The sequence below is a fragment of the Microtus ochrogaster genome, chromosome 21 (genome assembly GCF_000317375.1).
Source record: "Microtus ochrogaster isolate Prairie Vole_2 chromosome 21, MicOch1.0, whole genome shotgun sequence".
NCBI classification, from domain to species: domain Eukaryota; kingdom Metazoa; phylum Chordata; class Mammalia; order Rodentia; family Cricetidae; genus Microtus; species Microtus ochrogaster.
In genome coordinates this window covers 11,369,558-11,389,156 of record NC_022022.1, presented here as the reverse complement: position 1 = coordinate 11,389,156, position 19,599 = coordinate 11,369,558, and the positions used below count along the sequence as shown (strand labels likewise).

Below are 19,599 nucleotides of genomic sequence, written 5' to 3'. Positions count from 1 at the left end.
CTCTCTCTCTCTCTCTCTCTCTCTCTCTGTGTGTGTGTGTGTGTGTGTGTGTGTGTGTGTGTGTGTGTGTGTGTGTGACATCTGGTAGAGACCCGAGAAAGCAGGAAGATATCCAAGTCAGTTGGTACCACCAAACACAACACACTGATGGCTCCGATTATAGCAGGGACAGTGACTGACAGAGACAGCTGCATGCACTGGGCTCTGAGGCCTCTGTAACAATAACTACAAAACTACAGAGATGTTAGCAAACCCAGTGACAGTGGCTCTATTATAATGACAAATCTAGAGCTTTATATAGAAATAATGAGACTGGAGTAGGAGAGGGGAGGAAGGAAGAGTTGGATGAGTTTAGTCAATCGGAGCTCTGGTTGGACAGATGGAGGCAACCCCCTAGGATTGCCGTGATTTCCCGGGAGACTGGCAGGGGCCTTCTTCACGCCAGTAGGAGTGAGGGCTGCAGCGATGAGAGCGATGCCCCTGGCTGGAACGGATGCCATGAACTCCTTACTTTCTTTCCCAAGGCTAGGCTTGGAAATCACTGGAAGATTTGAGGGCTCCAAGTGCTCTAGAATATCCTGTCTGCCTGCCTCTCACCCTCCCACAAGCCAGTGCTGTGTATAGCTCAGAGGCTAAGCTCCCCTGGGACTTCAGTTTGCAATCAGTATAGCTAGACTACCCAGATGTTAGCCTCCCTCTCACTGCCTTAAGTTTGGTATAGGCAATCATAAGGCTTTGCTACTTCAAACCAATTTGAGCACTGGGCCAGTGGGCCAGCCTGGCTCCATGTGCTAGTGCTGAATGTGACTTCTGGGGTGCTCGAGGAGCTACTGGGACAGCATGCGTGCCAGGGCATGCCACAGAGCATCCTTCTAATACTCCATGCTAATGGTGCCTCTTTCCACTCAACCTGTGGGTTGCTGGCTCTCTGTTTCAGTCCCGACTGCCTTGCTAGTCAGTCTCTCGCCCTCACCAGAACAAGTTGTGTGCCCCAATTCTGAGCAAGTGCACAGGGTGTCCCTTCCCAAGTTTGGTTGTACCTCCTATAAAAAGATGACTGGAACTCCTCTAGGAAACCTTCCCAGGTTCACCTACAACACCAGTAGAAAGTCAACCACTGACACAGCTGTTCCTGAATCCATCTGGAAACTTTCCAATACAGAATATGATGGGAGACATACCTGGGGGACACAGAGATACATGGGAGGGGCGATTGCTGTGACATTGGAGGATCCCATGGAGGAGGGCTCCAGGGAAGGGTTGGAAGGTGGATTGGTCTGTCAGAGTGGTGGTGGCAGACGTGTGTTACAGTCTGTGGCTGTTAGTTCTCATCAGCGTGATACAAACTAAAGTCAGGCGGGAAGAGGAAACCTCAATGAAGGATTTGTCTCCATCAGATTGGCCTGGAGGTGTATCTGTGGGGCATTTTCTTGACTAAAGGTGGGTGTGGAAGGGCCCAGCCCACTGTGGGTGGTGCCACAACTGGGCAAGTGGTCCTGGGTTGTATAACTGAGCAAACCGAGAGAAGCAAGCCAGTAAACAGCATCCCTCCATGGCGTCTACCTCAGTTCCTGCCTCCAGATTCCTGCCTTGACTTCTCTTAACCATGAACTGTAAACTGTAGGCTGAAATAAACCCTTTTCTCCCCAAGTAGCTTTCGGCCGTATTTTATCACAGCAATAGAAAGCAAAGTAAGGCAGAGACAGGACTGTTGGGCATTTGAGCCGGGCTGGAGCAGGAAAACTGGCATTCCAAGCTCGGGTCTGAGGTACTGTTCTGAGGATTAAAAATCAGAGGGGCAAAACAAGACCTGGTGTTGGCTGCACTCACCTCCCCCACCCCCGCCCCTGCCCACTGCATTTCACATACTCTGGGCGCTCAGTCATTCCCTGCGACTGTGGCTTGGGTCTCCCTGGTCCCCAAATAATTAAATTTTCACAGTCAACATCACAACACAGGTAAAAAACACCAGCCTATTTGCAACAGCTCTGCTCCCCTTGCTTGAATTCTTGTCTGCGGGGTTTGAGTCATTTCTCCAGGCCCATGCTGACCGGTGAGGCTTTGGACTGTAGGGTTTTCATTCGAAGAGGAAGCCCAGCTCAGACAGACTGCAGGCAAGCCCAAGTGGGAGTGTGGTACCCAGCTCTGCAGACACGGACATGCCTAGGCTGGCCTCCCTCTGCTCCTTAGCTAGAATACACCTGCCGTTTGGGGCCTGGTAGGCTATTTGTACCCATCCTTGCCCATCGAGGTCAATTCCTCTCATTTAAGATCTTCCCCCCTGTCTTTCACTCTCATGGGTCTGGAGATCGTGATGGGTAGACAGTAGTTTCTGGCTTGCAACTGCTGAGCACAAATCACTGTCTCTTTGGTGGTTAGATATTAAGTTCCTGTGAGCTCAAAAGGGTTGCCTTTTATCCCAGACCCAAACTCACCCGGGTCCCTCATAGACCTCTCAGGATAAGGAGATGGAGGAAGGCTCCTCCCATACCGACGAAGGGGGATGTGCCTTCTTCTGAACCTGGGCAGGGGAAGTGGCTACGGGACTAGGGTGTGGACAGCTACATTCCAGGAAGTGCAATGTTGCGTGCAAGGGGAGTGCTTGCACACAGAGCGCCTGTTCGGGAATGAGGCCTGCTCTTCTGTACCAGACAGGAAGGCAGGGGGGTACTGTTCAGGGACAGAGGAGGCCCCTAGGAGGGCAGAGTAGAACATAGCCCATGACCAGCAGAGCTCCCCACCCAGGGCCACAGCCTCACTGTAGGAACAGAGCTGCCCTCCACCCATGCAGCCACCATGAGGAAAATATACTGTAGGTGAGCACGGGGAAGGGATGCACCAGATGGGAACTTCAGAGAGATCGATGCTTTAGAGCTCCTGGGCCCACCCCAGAGTACGGCAGCTGTTTTGCTGTCCCCCACCCTAGCCCTAGCTTGTCGCTAGCCAGGCTGGCTGTTCACGCTATTCCTGGGATTAGCATTTCAGGACAGCAAAGCTGGGGACAGCATTGGGACATCTCTGTGTCTAACAGCGAGACCAGAGTGCCCCAGAGTTTCTTCCTGAGATGAACATATCAACTTTCTGAACATATCACACTCTTTAACAACCAGCGTGGGGCTGCTTTCGCCAGAGCCTCTCCTCACAAATCCCATAGGATGATGTTAAGTACAGACTGTGCCAGGGTACGGTTTGTATGTATATGGTTACCTCTGATAAGGTATACGATTCATGAAACATCCAGGGAGATACTCCAGCAACCAGCGCTCCAAGTCAACTAGAGTTTGGCCAAGTGCCCCTGCAGATGTTCACCCACACGGGCGGGTGCAGAGGGTACAGCCTAGTGACATCTCCAGGGTGTCTTAAACAACCTCAGCATGGCATGCTGTCCGTGCCAACAGAGGCTCTGGGTAGGCCTCACTAGGTCCTGTACCAAGCTTAGCCTCCATTCTCTTAAAAACCCAGCTCAGTGGTTGAGTGTGGCCTGCTCTTGCAGAGGACCTGAGACTAGTTCTTAGCACCCACGCTGGGCAGCTCACAACCACCTTTAACTCCAGCTCCACAGGATCTGATGCCCTCTTCAAGCCTCTGTAAGCATTGCACGAACATGCGCAGCCTACCCTCCCTTCAAACAGACACATGCACACACACAATTTGACTTCCAAATCTAAAAAGAAAGAAAAGAAAGAAAGAAAAAAAGGAAGGAATGAAGGAAGGAAGGAAGGAAGGAAGGAAGGAAGGAAGGAAGGAAGGAAGAAAATTAAACCTTGATGCTTTGAAACTTTCTTGGCCAATTTCAAGTGATCATGGACAGGTCAGGAATTAGACCTTGTGTGTGAACTCGGTCAGTCTTTCAGGCTAGCTTCCAGTATCTCCCAGACTAAGGAGAGGCCATGTCCAAGATGAGGGACTGTGCTATGAGCTGCAGCTTTCTGGACATAGTAGAGTTGCTTTGTTCCTTCCTCTTTGACATTGAGAATTGCCACGTGTCTTGCTTTGGCTAATGGAATATGAATGGAAGTGACCTATGTCACTTTTGCTTGGAAACATTAAGGAATACTGCAGGCTTTGCCATAGCCTCTTCATCCTACTGTCTAATGGTGGGAGCAACATTAACACAGGACCTCTTGGGCCCCTTGGTAACAAGGTCCAGTAGAACCCACAGGTCAACTGTGAAGCATATGGAACACAGACAAAAAAACAAACTTTAGTTGTCTTAAGCCACAAATTCCCAGGGTTGTTTGTTATTGCAGCACAACTTGGTTCATACTGATTGGTACAACCTGGATTGATCACCATTTCCAAGCTTCTAAAATCTATCAGTGATTTACTAGACCATACTGACTAGTTCGGTATGGACTTACCTTCAATTTAAAAGACTTTCTTTTTTTTTTTTTTTTTTGGTTTTTCGAGACAGGGTTTCTCTGTGGCTTTGGAGCCTGTCCTGGAACTAGCTCTGTAGACCAGGCTGGTCTCGAACTCACAGAGATCCGCCTGCCTCTGCCTCCCGAGTGCTGGGATTAAAGGCGTGCGCCACCATCGCCTGGCTCAATTTAAAAGACTATATAACATGATTCTTTATAAATAACAAACTTAAGGTTTAGCAAACAAAGAGAAACACCCATACCATAGAATCAAAATGAAAGGACACAAATTCCCTTCCTTCCTTATCCCATCTAGGCAGAGTTCAAGGACTTCCTCACAATGAACTAGGCTGTTTCCATAGTTTCCTATGTATCTCTAGAGGAACAGAGATCTGGATACATGACCCACCCAACTCAGAACTGCCAATGCCCGGGCACCCAAGAAGACAAACAGGGCTGTACTCACACTAGTGGCGTACTGGATGTCCTTCCAAATGGAGGTCTCCCGGGACAGGTCAGAGGCCTCAAAGAGATTGTCCAGGATGACCTCCCCGATCATGTCATGGCGGGAGAAGCGGTCAAAGTCAAAGACACTGAGATGCAGCTTGCGGTCAGCCAGTTCCTCGTAGGGCACTGGGAAGTGGAAGTTCTCATCAAAGGTGGGGTTCAGGGTCTTGCGGTGCACCCGCGTCTGCAGCTTGCACTTGCGGTCAGGCAGGAGGTAGATCTTGACATAAGGGTCAGAACTTCCACAGAAGTCCTTGGCGGGGAGGTCAAAGGCCTTCAGGATACGCACAATCAGGGTCTCACTCTCGTAGTCGTAGCGGAGGCTGAAGTTGATCTTCCCACAGCTCTTGGCCGCCTCGGACTTGGCATCCTCCCCATCCACTGACTTCTGCTTATAGAGCTCGGGCTTGATGCGGCCAATGCTGGTGGGCTGCTCGGCCGCTGGCGGCAGCTCATTGCCATAGTCTACGCTGGAGACGTGCATCTGCCGTGGCAGGTGGCGCTTGAAGGACGTGTGCCTGGTAGAAGACAGGAGGCAAAAAAATGTGTGTCAGGGCTTGGGAAGGAGTGGGATAAAGATAGACCCAACCCTGGCGGCTCATCTTCCCACTTGTGGGCTCCTCCTTCCTTCCCTCTCATTGACCCCACTTTTCCTCTTCATACACTTAGTGCATGGAGTTGGAAGCATTGTGTGTCTTAATATATGTAAAGTAGTTGGAAGGGTGCCTGCTATACAGCAAGCTCAATAAATGTTAGCCATTGTTTTAATCACCGTTCCTGCTTTTCTGACATTTGCTTTCTAGGTTTCTTTCCTGGTAGGCATGACTACTTTCTCCATTAGAGTATAGTAAGAGGAGGACTATCCTTCCTACTGCCTGCATCTTCATCTTCATCATCATCATCACCATCATCACTGCTGCCACCATCATGATCATTTCTTTAGAATTTAGCCTCCAGCAGAAAGTCAATTAGTTAAAGGCACAGACTTTGGAGATAGGCTACGTAGGTTCATTTTGGTTGGGCTACTTTGGGAGGTTAGCAAATTCTCTGCACTACAAAAATAAAGACAATAAAAGTAACAACTGCACAGAATTGTGTGAGGGTAAAGTAGATGCATACAAAGTGCTTCAAACAGGGCCATGCGTGCGGTTAGCAACGTGTCAGCTCTTAGCATTATCACACAATTCTTTCCCTGGTTCCTCCCAACAACCCTAGCAGACTCATTTGCCCTACTCTATAGTTTAGAAAGGGAGGCTTGAAAGGAGCTATGTGCCCAAGGCCATATGGCAGACTCGGCCTGTGGGACCTTAGCATCTTTGTGCCTGGCCTCCCATCTGAAGACCACATCTCTTTCCCTTTGACTGGTGTCTTTGAGCCTGAAGGAACGTTGCAGGGATCCAGGAATCTACAAGACTCTCAGATTTTGAGGAAACACAGTGCCCATCCACATCTTTAAGAGATGCTTCTGGATTTACTTAGAGTAAGCAGGCAGCCATCATGTCTGCTGTCGGCAGGCTTTTGAACTAGATGATGCCAGGTTATGCAACGGCTGTCATGTAGGGAATTCAAAGGGGTTTTACAGAAATCCTTAGCCTTAAAGAGCCTGGACTCTCTTGCTTTACCTCCAGCACATGACAGACTGTAGCTACTAGGCTTCACTGGCCTAGCCTTTAGTGTGTCATGAACGTTCAAGTCTCTGGAACTTTGCTTATACTCTTCCCCTGTCTGAAGTCCTTCCTTTCCTCACATCTCTCAACCCAGCTTCTCAGCTAGTCTTCTGTGTCTGCACATTCGCAGCTACTTGCTAGCATGCTCACAGTATCTCACCTTGGAGGTGACCCTTTCACCACACCTATCCTGATGCCACCTCCCCTCTAGATTGAAATGTGGCTCACAGCATCTGATCCGTCCTCAAAGGGCACATGCTATTATTTCTGGCCCCTGATTCTCAGAGGCTGGAAGCTCTTTGATGCACTGTTCTGGAAAGTATGCAATGGGGTTAGGAAGCGAGGGGGACACCCTTCACCTGGTAGAAGATGCTGGTTCTGTGGTCTGTCGCTGCAGCCTCGTGTGACGCATGATATGCTCTTTGACCGACATCTGCACCTCAGCTGGAATATCTGGGGACGTGTGGCTGATCTTCACAGCCGCCTCCAGGAAGCCCAGGGCACTGGGGTCCTTCAGCTTATCTGCCATGTTGCCTCTGGAGCTGGGACTCTGGAGAGTCTCTGAAGCAGGGTTAGCAGAAGAAGGGCTGGAGGCCTCCTTGTTCCTCCTGGGCATCCAGCACAGCTTCCAAAAGAGAAAGAGAAAAACTGCCACCAGGGCCACGCCACACACAATAACTACCACGGCGAGGAGGCTGACAGAGGGGCCTGCCCTCAGCATGAGGCAGGCAGGGAAGGACAGAGACAGACAGAGGTGAGGATAAGCAGGTGAGGCATTGGAAGAAGGCACACACAGCAGGGACAAAGACGGAAGAAGAGAGAAGAACGGTCGTGAGCAAAGCCGCCAAGTCACGGGAAGAGGAGATGGTTTGGGGGTTGACCACTGATGGTCCATTTTGTCAACTCTGCAGCCTGCTGTTCACCAGTCTGATTGCTTCAGCATCATCCTGCCCCCACCTTTTTACTAGCTTGGGGAGCACTGGCTGCTTGCCCTACTGCTCCTGGCTTGTGCCCAAGAAGGGGACAGTGATGGAAATGAGAATCTAAGCAAATGTGCAAATTCCTGAAGCGTTTGTATTTGTACGCTGTTTGAATTTCTATTAGAGCGGTTACTGTGGCCAGACTTACAAGTGTCTTGCTTTTCTTTTGAACTCATTTTATTTTGGTACCAGGGATGAAACCCAGAGCCTTGCCCTTGCTATGCAAGTAACCTCCCACTAAACTTTATTTCCAGCTCCCAGCAGTAAGTTTGGCACACAACCCATACACAGTCTATGAGGTAGATACTGGCTACCTCATGCTCCCTTCTTTGTCCAGGCTCTAGCCTTATTCGATCCTGGAACAAAGCAGGAATCCAATAAACACCTAGCTCTTTCCCAGGGAGAGGAGCCCAGCCCCATTTCCCAGAAGGCAGGTGTGTTAGTGTCTGTTTTCCTAGAGCTTTCTACAAGCTGTAGGCTAACCGTGTACTCGTATTCAGTAGGAATCTGGTCACCAGGGTCTATACAGGCCAAAGCAAAGTACAAAATACAAATGAGACCCACCACTGTCTTTTTCCATTCTGTGGTCCTTTGGAAGCTTTGCTGTAAACCTAGTATTTGTGAACAGTGTGGCCGGGTTGGAAGCAGGCACACAACCTTAACCTGCTCCTGTCCAGACCCAGGGGTGCTCATCATCTCAAGAGAGCGATGCAGAGTGCCCCCTCATGCGCAGAGCGGACACCAGACTCCTACCCCACTCAGAAGGCTCTGAGCCAGGGGCATGCCTGGCAGTGCTGTCACATGACGCCTGTGGATGAGCCAGCAGAGGAATTCGGTTTGGCTAACATTGCGAGTGAGAAGCTACGAAATTCCATAACTGACATCACCCCAGATGTCTGACTTTCTTCCGGAAGAGGCCAATGACTTGCTAACCGGCCCTGGGGCCCTGGGCAGACTGGTGACTCCCTCTGCACAGATGTCCCATCAGCTCGACCCTCTGCTCTCTCTCAGCTGGCTCGCCCCTGCAGATCTGGAGGTTGGAACCTCTGGACCGGCTGCTAACTGCCTTACAAATCTCAGGACTTACGGCGTGTAATTAGTCAACAAGTACCAAGGCCAAGGCTGCCTTTTCAAAGATGGCAGCAGTGGCCCAGAGGAGGGGCTCATAAGCAGCCACAGGTTAGTCAGACCCAGAACTTGGGCCAGGGCCCAGGTGTTCCCTATTCTATTTACTATGACTTGTTTGTCCCAGATTAAACCCTAGACTCCTGTGGGTTCCAATATAGTGTGTTTCCATTCATGAACCAGCATTTACGCAGGCATACATGAATGAGTAACCATTCTTTCTCTTTCAAGTTCAACTAGACCAGATTGCCAGACTCTGAGCTAGGCTTGGCAAAATGCCTAGGCCCCTCCAGGTAAGTTTACTGTATCCAGTACTTAAGGAAAGCCACCCTCCATCCCGAGGACATAAGGATTTTAGCCATGTTCTGGAGGGACCACCACCGCCTTTGAGCTCCCTGTCCAGTCCTTGTCAAGATCAGTCACCAGGCGCCTCCATGAAAAGGGGTGAAGAGGAGATTATCTGCAAGTCTCTTCCCGCCACCTCTGGCCCCACTCAGCCCAGTAGCTCTAGCCCGTACCCTAGAGCAGCGGTTTTCAACCAGTAGGTCATGACCCCTTTTGGGGCCAAGTGACCCTTTCACAGGGTCACCTAAGACCCTAAGAAAACACAGATATTTGCACTACAATTCACAACAGGAGCAAAATTACAGTTATGAAGTGGCAACAAAAAATAATTTTACAGTTGGGGGTCACATGAGGAACTGTATTAAAGGGTCACAGCATTAGGAAGGCTGAGAACCACTGCTCTAGAGGCTACCAAGTCTCCAATGAGGCATACATGGAGGGAAAAAAAATCCAAGCTATTATAATATTTATTATGTTATATAAGTAGTCAGAAAGTCACATATGGGTTGATAGTAATAAGCATTTTATTATTGGATTTAGTCAATTTATTCAACATCATCATGTTCAATATTAAAGTGTTTTTTTTGTATATCCAATCGTGATTCTCTAATGAAACAGGTAAAATTATTGTCCTTCCTTTGCATCTAGTACCACCCAGAGAATTCATAGCTTGCCCGGGTCACACAGTCAGTAAGGTGGGCCTGGTCTCCAGCCTCGCCCAAGTGGCTCATCAATGTCACTTCAGTAGAGCATGTGTATCGCTTGCAGACAAATACACATGCATTGGAAGTACTTGCTCAAATATTTTCCTCTTGCACATTTTTGATCTAACTGGCTTGGAGGCTGCTCTTCCAAGCCCTCACCCCTCTGGGAGCATCTAGAAAGCTCCTGAAGATATGTACGCCTTATCCTAAGTGCCTGGACACCACTGGACCCTCCACATTGGCTCTTTGTTACAGCTGCTCTGGGCCCATTTTCTGCAGTGAGTCACTTTAAAACAAAAGGTATTTCTAGGGCCGTGCTTTCCTTTGATCGTACATTTTACTTGCTCTGGTAATAATTAGAATTTTAATGAGAAGGGAGGCGGTGAGGGGGGAATCCAGAGAGCACAGTGCATTTAAATATTCAGCTTGACAGAAAAAAAGACCCAGAATTCATAAATGAAAGAAAGATGGGGGGGGGCAGGGTACCAAGGATTCTTTTCCCCCTCTTCATGTAGTTGCTATTTCAATTGCTCCTCCATGTGACCTCCAGCTGCTGTTCCCTTGGCTCTATGCTTAAGAGAAGACAGAGGGTATGGATTATTGGGAATCAGTCTCTAGCACTCAATACTGACTATGAAAGAACAGGAGGGCCACCCCATGCCTGGAGAATCTTCTCCCAGGACTAAGAGAGCCTGGGCATTGATATCTCTCAAACAGGCATCTCAAGTAGAACTAGGAGATTTTGGACACTGAATGAGTTCATCCATACAGGAGGCATAAGGTGGAAAGAAAGAGAGAGAAAGAGAGAGAGAAAGCGAGAGGGGGGGGGAGGGAGGGGGAAGGGAGAGAGAGAGAGAGAGAGAGAGAGAGAGAGAGAGAGAGAGAGAGATCAGGTTAGGTGGTGGTGGTGGCGCATGCCTTTGATCCCAGTCCTTGGGAAGGCAGAGAAAGGTGATCTCTGAGTTCAAGGCCAGCCAGGTCTACATAGTGAGTTCCTGAACAGCCAGGAACACACCGGGAAACTGTCTCAAAAAACTAAAAATCAACAAATGAGAGACAGGAAGGAAAGAAGATGTTGTGGGATATTTGTACCGTGTGTGAAGGTGTATTGCTGTGATTGATATAACAAAAAGCCAAATGACCAATAGCTAGTCAGAAGGTATAGATGGGATTCTGGGCAGAGAGAGGAAGGAGGAGGAGGAATCTAGGCAAGTGAGAGAGACATGAGGAGACACAGAGGAACCAGGATGGCTGGTATGTGACAGAACATAGATTAATAGAAATGGGTCGATTCGAGTTATAAGAGCTAGTTAAAAATAAGCCAAGGCCAAGCTTTCATTATTAATAATGTTTCCATGTTATTATTTGTGAACTAGCAGCCAAAAGAAAGATCCAACAAAAGTAAGAAAGAGAGAAAGAAAGAAAGAAAGAAAGAAAGAAAGAAAGAAAGAAGGGAGGGAGGGAGGGAGGGAGGGGGAGGGAGGGGAGAAAGATCAGATTTAGACAAGAGAAGTTGGTAATTGTAGAGGACTTAAAATAACTCTGAGTGGTCTTGAACTCAGTCAGCCTTCATCCCCTAGTGTACTAGTCAGCTCGCTGCCATTGTAACAAACAGCTGAGATAACCAACTTATGCCGAGAAAAGGTCCATTGTGGCTCACAGTTCTAGAGACCTTAGTCTATGATCCATCGGTCCCATTGCATGGCCCATGGTAGCACATTACAGAGGATGGCTGCGGCGAAACAAAATCATGACAGAGAAGCAAGAGAGAGGAAGAGAAGACAGAGGGTATGGATTATTGGGAATCGGTCTCTAGCACTCAATACTGACTATGAAAGAACAGGAGGGCCACCCCATGCCTGGAGAATCTTCTCCCAGGACTAGGAGAGCCTGGGCATTGGTATCTCTCAAACAGGCATCTCAAGTAGAACTAGGAGGTTTTGGACACTGAAAGAGTTCATCCATACAGGAGGCATAAGGTGGAAAGAAAGAGAGAGAGAAAGAGAGAGAGAGAGAGAGAGAGAGAGAGAGAGAGAGAGAGAGAGAAGAGAGGGGCAAGAAGGGGCTGGGGTCCTGATATCCCTGTAGGGCCTGCCACAAGACTTCCCACTAGGCCTCATCTCTGGAGGGTTCCACCCCACCCCCTCCCATCAGGCCAACAAGCTTGCAACACATGGTGGGCCTTTGGGTAGACACTAGAAATTCAAGCTATGGCACCTGCTTCCAGCCATCTGAGACTATTTATCACTTCTGGGAGAGAAAAAAAATGGATAGATCTCTTTATGCTTTGGAGATATAATCTGAAGAACATTGTCTGGAATAAAGGCATGTGGCTTTAATCCTAGCCAGGGACCTGGACTTCATTCACAAGGTACTCAGAAAATGGCAGGTATCTCAAGAGGTGTGTGTGTGTGTGTGTGTGTGTGTGTGTGTGTGTGACCTCAGGAGGGTGTGTATGTGTGTGTGTGTGATCTCAGGAAGGTGTGTGTGTGTGTGTGTGTGTGTGTGTGGTCTCAGGAGGGTGTGTATGTGATCTCAGGAGGGTGTGTGTGTGTGTGTGTGTGTGTGTATGTGTGTGATCTCAGGAAGGTGTGTGTGTGTGTGTATGTGATCTTAGGAGGGTGTGTGTGTGTGTGTGATCTCAGGAGGGGAGGGGGCACCAGAGCAGATGACTGAAAAGAGCCAGCCATCCACATTGCTTCCTGATGGTTCTTCCTACCTCACTGGATCATTATGAAAATCAAATAAGAACAGCCCTAATATGTAGAGAATGCCCCCCAGACATAAGCTGCCAGGACTTGGTTTTCTTTTTTGGTTAAGGATAATTGTTTGCTATGTAGAGTCAGGCCTCTGGAGCAGAAACAGAGACCCTAGATCAGAGGGCAAAGTGGCAGAGTGGCCTCAGGCCCCTCTTCCCTCCTGGGAAATTAAGATCCCCTCGAGGGTCTTAGGGTAGAGTCTGCTTGATCACCTTAAGTGAGACTATCCAGTAGGGTGTTGGCTCATGGCCTCCTTCCTCATCCAGAGATGCTAAGTTATTAATTAGCATCCCAGGGCCTGCTTATCTTCCCTGGTGACCCTTCATTCTCTAAAGACAGGAGCCCCCTCTTTTTCCCTGCATCCATAGTCTTAGGATTCATCAGCAACTCTTATCGCTTGCTATTGTTCCCGTTTCTCTAATGTGTTCCTGTGTCAGGAAAATCCATTTTGCAACCATCTCGGGCATTCTTGCTAACAGATTGTAATTGAAAAGACAAACTAGAGGGAGAGGAATAGCAAAGAAAGAACCAGGTCTCAGCTCACTCTAGTACCAGAGAAGCCTGGCCCAGGGCTGGAGTTGCTGCTGGCCCCTCAGAAATGCAGGTGTCCAGCTGAGCTTTTCTTCACATCCTTATGCAGACATAGGTAAACCCCAGCTCAGAAACTAGGGAAGAAGGGATACAGAGGTCCAATAACATGGAGGGAACAGCACTTAGCCCAGGGAGGGAAGAGACTCCATGCAGAACCATTCATATTAATATTAATGATAGTATTTGCTGTTCATTTCTATGCAGCAAGCACTGTGCTTTTCGTATCATCTCATTTAATCTTTACAGCCTCCTGAAGAAATTCATATTCACTTCTACAGATAAACAAAGTACAGATGTGATAACTAAGTCCCCTGCTCAAGGTATGCCATGTGTTAAGCAGAAGAGCAGGGGTTTGAACGTGGGGCTTTCAGATACCAAAGTCCAGGCTCTTGAACCAGGCATCTCTGGGGACTGGATGTGGGGCTGGAGCACTGCAGATCCAGGGCTGTACAGCACAGCCAGGGAGGCTCTTACTAGAATCTGGAGAGGGGGAGGGTGTTCTCCACGCTTTGGTCTGGTATTTGAAACCGGGACAGACCCCTGAAATTTCAGATTGTCACTAGCCTCTACTCCGATTTGTCTTCTTCTCTCAGAAGTGCACGTCCTCAAGTTACCCATGAACTACCAGACAAACAGCCGGTGGCTTCTGAAAAGTCCCATCCAGTGATATTCCTGAGAAATACTCATGAGTGTGTGTGTGTGTGTGTGTGTGTGTGTGTGTGTGTGCCCGCGCGCGTATTGAGAAAATTGTAGCTAGTCTTTACTGAGGCTAACAGACACGGTCCATTAATAATAAGCCCTGCCGTGGCTTGTAAATTTATTAGGAAAAGTGGGTGTAATTAAATTCAGAGTCAGGGGGAGGGGGAAGCAGAGGGCCATTGCTTCCTTTTCTTCTTTAGAGAGCCAGGCTGAGCTACCGATGGGGATAATTAGCAGAGTCCAAACAGAGAAGGAATTAATGCTCCTGAAAAAACTGTGATGAGGAGAGACAATGCTGGGCTAATTATGGCCGCACCAAGCTTTATGACTGGGTGCCTGCTCCCACCATCATTAGAGGATTCACAGATAAACTGGAGGCTAATGTAAAATGCTATAGCGAAAAGAGCCTTGGCACTAAATCAGCTATTATTATTGTTCTTCTTCTTATTATTATTATTACAGATGATCACTGTACCTTTCACCCATGGTACCCCTAAATGGGGAATTGAAGTTGGCATAGTGGAGGGGAGGAACAGTCAACCAATCTCTTCTGTTCTCCACCCGAATTTATAGCTGCAGCCATTGAGAGGAAAGAGCTGTATGGAGAAGAAGGTGTTCCGTGCCCGAGACAGAGATGGGGGATAAGGTGTCATTTCAACCTGCAGTGTCTGGGCTGGGTGCTCAGCTGCCTCACCTCTGACCATACTCCCTAAGAGGCTCAGTATTAGAGGTTCCTCTTTCAACCTGTGGGGGTGATAGTGAGCCCAATTGGGTCAACCCAACTCAAGACAAACCTAAAGAAGCCTGGCTTGACCCCGAGCCCCAAAGTCAGTCCTAATCTACAGCCTCATACCTCACCCCAAGCTCAGTGGGCCAAGAAGACAAAGGAATGTTTGAGCAGTAAGAAGAGAAAGCACAGCTTTTGCACAGAGCTTGAAGGAATGAGACCCACTAGAACTACCAGCCCCACTCGGCCCTGTCAATCAGAGGGAGAACAAAACTTCGGGAGATATCTAGAACTCAGGGGCTGTTAGATGTTGGACTTTCAACACTCGATGTGCATTCTAAGTGTGGTGATGCTGTATCAGGAGGCTGGTACAGGAGGATTGTCACGAGTTCAAGGCCAGCCTGGGTTACATAGCTGGATCCTGTCTCAAAACGTCAAGAGAGAAAAAAACATGAAAGCATGAAACATACTAGGATTGGAAAAGCATCCCACCAGTTGGTTAGGGTGGTGTGCTTCTTTCACAAACATACAATATAGTATTCCTTTTCTGCGTCTGGGAGCCAGGGACGGTCTGGTTCTTCCGATGAGGAAATGGGACTCTGTTTTAGAGAAACGTGTGTTTCATTTGCCAGCACACACAGGAAAAACAAAAACATTCTCTGGGCTGCAAAAGCCGATTTCAAAGCCAGGTGGCTGTATCACAGAGCATCTCTAGAGTCATCAGCAAAGCTAACAAACATCACATCCATCCAGGGCCATAGGTAGGAGCTAACAACCACTCCTGGCTGCCGGCCTGCTGCACCAGGCAGCTTGGGTCAGCTTTCAGGTTCCTGCGTATTCTAGAACACTCTTAGATTTCTGCTGCACACTTTGACCCCTGCACCTTGAACTATGTATAAAGTTCATTCACCTCCACAAGGAAAAGGACTGGAGGGAAGGCATGTTGGTGACCGTTTGAGTGTGTGGGGCAGATAAAGAGTACATTCAGAAAGAAAGAAGTCCTTTTATCCTTAAGCGTTTTTAGAGAAAGTGGGGAATTTGCTTTGAATTGAGACGTTTCAGTATAGATCTTTCCAAGTCAGGGTCTGATTCATCGAGATGTCTGATGCAATTCTGTGCCCAGACCCTGGCCTATGGGAAATTTTGTGTTAATGGCAGTGGACTCTGAGTCTCAACTAGTGAAGCTAAGGATATTACCGGGAATATTAGGAGTGAGAGACTTTACAGCTGCCAGAAGGCAAGGGAGAAAAAGATAAAACGGAAAAGGGAGCCGAGCATACTCTGCCTGTTTACCATTTTTTTTCTCTCATAAAACTGCAAATGAAAAGACCCAGCATTGCTTTGGTTGGAGGATCGGATCCTGGATGGAGTCTCTGGGGTGCAGGCAGGGTGCGGAAGGTGGCACCTTGGCCTGAACACCACATCTCCGTAGACCTAAATCCCCAAGGTCCTGGAGCCAGCTGAGCCACTTTCTCGCGGTGTGATCCAGCTCCCTCTCTACCTGCATCTCTTGCCCTACCTCGGCCCCAGGATTTCTTGGAGTCTCCCCACAGACACCGTAACCAAGTTAAGCTCCCCAGGGCCAGGGCAGTTCATACAACTCAAACTCACCTTAGGGCAGGGTACTGATTCATCTGGTACCCCGTCTCTCACCCTGGCTTCACTCACCTCAGCTTGGCCATTCAGATTAAAGGAATCTTTCGGGAGTCAGAATACCACCGCCCCCCCCCAACACGACACACAACAACCTCCCCCCCCCCCCCCCCCGCCGGCATTTTTTTCCGTGGACAGGGAGCAGCGCAGGACTCTGTAGATGTGTTCTGGCCCTCCATACTCTGAGGTATCAAGCCCTGAGGGAAGACTCCACTGCAGATAGAGCATTTGAGGAAAAGATGGGAAGGAGCGAAAGGAAAGGAGGGAGGGAGGAAGTGAGTGCTGAGGAAATTTCTGTCGTGGAAGTCTATGGAGCTGGGGGTGTAAAGGAGATGACACCAGAGAAGGAGTGTCTAATAACAGTCTAATCTGTTCTGAGAATACCAAAGAGGGAGCGCCAACTTTAATTACTGTCCTACTAGCAAAACTTCTTTAGGTCTAATCTCGGTCTGTCCTGCTGCGGTCATCTCCTCATTGACTAAATAGCACCAGAAATGGCCAGAAAGAGAGCAGCGGCCCTAATGACTCACAAGATGTGAGGTGGGCTCCATCACACAAGGCTGGAAACACACAACCTTCCCTGACCTGTCTACCCCCTCCCTCAAAAGCTATATTCCTAACCCATAACCTACCTCTGTCTTTGACCTTTAACCTCAAATGGAAACAGGGCTCTGGGGTCTGAGGTCACTGGGGAGCTGACTGGTCCTGCATCTGCTCCTAGAACCTCTCCTCTGGTTCCTGGTCACTTGTCCCTGGGGAGGCGACTGGGGACCATACTCCTGCCTCTAGCATTCCGGAACCTCCGATCTTTCCTGCGTCAGCCTTATGGAACCAGGAAGCGACTCCCACTTAAGCCTAGGCCCAGAGCCACTAGGGTCCGAGCCCGGGTCTTGGTCGGGGACAAGGTTTGGTGAGTCTGCGGAGCTCCAAGGAACCCCAGTGCCTCGGTCTCTGCAGGATCTCCCAACCCCCACACCGCATTCACCCCGGGCCTCGCGCTGCCCCGGGCCCTTCCCTCCGAGGGGACACGACCCGTACTCGTCTGTCCTGGACCCTCCTAATTGCGGGACAAAGGATCCCGCTGCAGCGGGCGAGCTTGGCGGCAAAGACTGGTGCAGCAGGTACATACCCGGGCCGGTCGGCTGCCACGCCGCGGACACTCCCGCGGCTCCCGCCGCCAGGGCGCGACACGCCACCCCTGCTGTCGCGACTCCCGCGAGACGTCGCGGCTGCACGCGGGACCCTCCCCGTGGGGCTCGGGCTCAGGACTCACCGGCTCCGGTGAGCTCGACTTGGCTCAGGCTGCCGCCTACACTCGGCGGCCACCGGGGCTGCGTCCGGCGCAGGGTCCCGCACCGCCCGGGCAGGAGGTTCCCGCCTGGCAAAGTCGGCGAGAGGCACCGGCTCAGTTGCGCACCCGCCCAGAGTCCGAGTGAGTCAGAGAGAGACCGAGGGAGCGAGTTATAGGGGTGTTGGGGAGGGGGGTACGCCACGACACCCTCCCCACCCCGCCCCCCCGGCGAGACGCAGGCAGCCACTAGCTGCTGAGAGACCTGGACACAAAGACCGCGTGCCAGCTGCAGACGCAAGTTTTTCACAAGCCCAGGGGCTCAACCCGCCTTCACCCAGTCACTGAAGGACCCTGGACCCTGTAATCCCCGGGGCACTCAGGCTACTCCGCAGCCAGGATGTCTCCTTCTCCACGGCCCTGGCCGATCGCCCCTGGGGTGAGCCTAGAGAATCAAGGGAAACTGAGGCCGCGAGGGTGCCGCATCTAGGAGCTCTCGCATTAGTTACCCAAGAAGAGAAAGGGGTTCCCCTTCCGATCTCTTCCTGCGGGCAGTGAGCCAGGGGACTGGTCCAGGCTGGGACCCCAAGCTAGACTTCTGAGGTTTCTGGGGCTCTTGGACCGGTGCCTTGGGGAGGGGAGGCCACTAGGCTGAAAATCCAGGAATGGAGGAGACTCTGGGTCTCCGGGTACCTGAGTTGGCCGCGCTCGGACTCTGCTCCGGGGGCTGCAGCTCAAAGCTCCGACAAGTCTCCACGTCCAGTCCGAGAGGGGGCGGCCGGGCCCGGCACAGAGAGGCCAGGACCGCGAGCGCCGCCTGGCACCGAGGCCCTTCGGCCCCCCAAACCTCACTCATGCCCCGTACGCTGAGGCCTGCGGAGCTGTGGCTCGAACCCCCCGCCACGGCTGGACTGGGACGGGGCAAGGCAGCCCCAAGAAGACCCTCCCCGCAGCGGCCCCCTGCGGCTCGGCTCTGCTTTTAATCACTTCCCCGCAGGGTCCCCGCCCCTCACGTGGCATCCCGCAGCAGCTGGCAAGTCTGGCGCCTCTCAGCCGCCCCCTCCACACGCAGGGACCTGCCTGAGTCCGGGAAGGTTCCAACCCCGCGCTGTCCCGCACGGCGCAGGATTCAAGGCTAGCTGAGAAATCACTGAGTATGTGACCTTGCGCCTTTCTGGGACTCAGTTTTCCTTTTCTTACTGGTGCTTCATGAGCTCCCTGAGATATAGGTAATACTTATGAAAACGTTGGGGAAACTGCCACACGCCACACAAGTGGGCATCGTAATAACACAACACACTGTACGGTTGAAGGACCCTGCCAAGGTTGTTGACAGGAGAAGTTAGCCAAACTTGCCGGGTCTCAGCTTCGGATATAGAAGACCCCAGGACTGCGGAGCGAGGGGAACTGTGAAGACTTTCAGAGCCCCGCAATCTTGTGGTCCGAGGCACCGCACGTTGCTATGGCGACGGAGGCAGCGGCCGTCTCTCTCCATGGCAACGAGAGGAGAAAGTTTCTGGCGAATAGGATTGGGGAGCATTTCAGAAAGGGGTTCGGTTCCCACCAGACCCACCTCCACGCATTAGACCAAACCCACCAGAAATCATACAATTTTCTATTTAGCATATATAACAAGGGCCAGAAAGACAGAAAACTAAATAGAAGGCTAGATTGTAAAAAGAGCTCCCCCCAGGAGCCGTGAAGTGAGACTCAGAAGCAGGATGGCTGGGATGCTTCACCCAACCCTGGAAATCCAGGAGCCATGGCTAACTGCCAGGGTTCCAAGACCCGTAAGATTCCTGTGCTCACCTATCATCAATGTGTTACCTTCCTGAGGTGGAGTGGGGGTGGGGGGACTTTAGCCGGAGTTCCTGCATCTACCGGGCTGGTGTGTGCTGGAGAGAGTGGTCGGGGAGGAGGGTCTTTTCTCCGAATTAACACGCTAATTGGAAGTGGCTTGGGCTGTGACTCAGGTTCTGGGGGGGAGGGGGAGATTCGGAGCGCCAACTCCAGGCGATCCCCACCCCCCACCGTGCAACCGTGCACCATCTGCACCAGCCTCTTCAGCGGGCCCCTACAGTTGCAAAGCCCAGACAGCCAGGGTCGGGTGCAGCAAGAGTAAGGCCCGGGGCGCTGTCCGTGGTTCTGAAGGTTTGGTTGCTACAACCAGCACGTGCAGACAGTTTTAGGGAA

General features: G+C 50.6%; 1 protein-coding gene across 8 annotated transcripts in view; it reads right to left on the bottom strand.

The window, feature by feature from the left end:
• Syt6 (synaptotagmin 6) overlaps positions 1 to 18,805 on the bottom strand; it is a 61,168-nt gene extending 42,363 nt beyond the window's left edge. For 4 of the 8 annotated variants that reach the window (XR_003377855.1, XR_003377856.1, XM_026784073.1 and 1 more), the window contains exons 1-3: positions 18,100 to 18,805; positions 6,895 to 7,243; positions 4,828 to 5,386 (exon numbers count right to left, since the gene is read on the bottom strand). Coding sequence is in view for 6 of the 8 variants with exons in the window: in XM_026784073.1 (XP_026639874.1) it covers positions 4,828 to 5,386; positions 6,895 to 7,243; positions 18,100 to 18,262 (1,071 nt within the window). In the remaining 2 variants the exon portion in view is untranslated. The other 4 variants (XM_013349919.2, XM_026784075.1, XM_013349920.2 and 1 more) reach the window with 4 other exon arrangements.
• Positions 18,806 to 19,599: the final 794 nt, after the last annotated feature.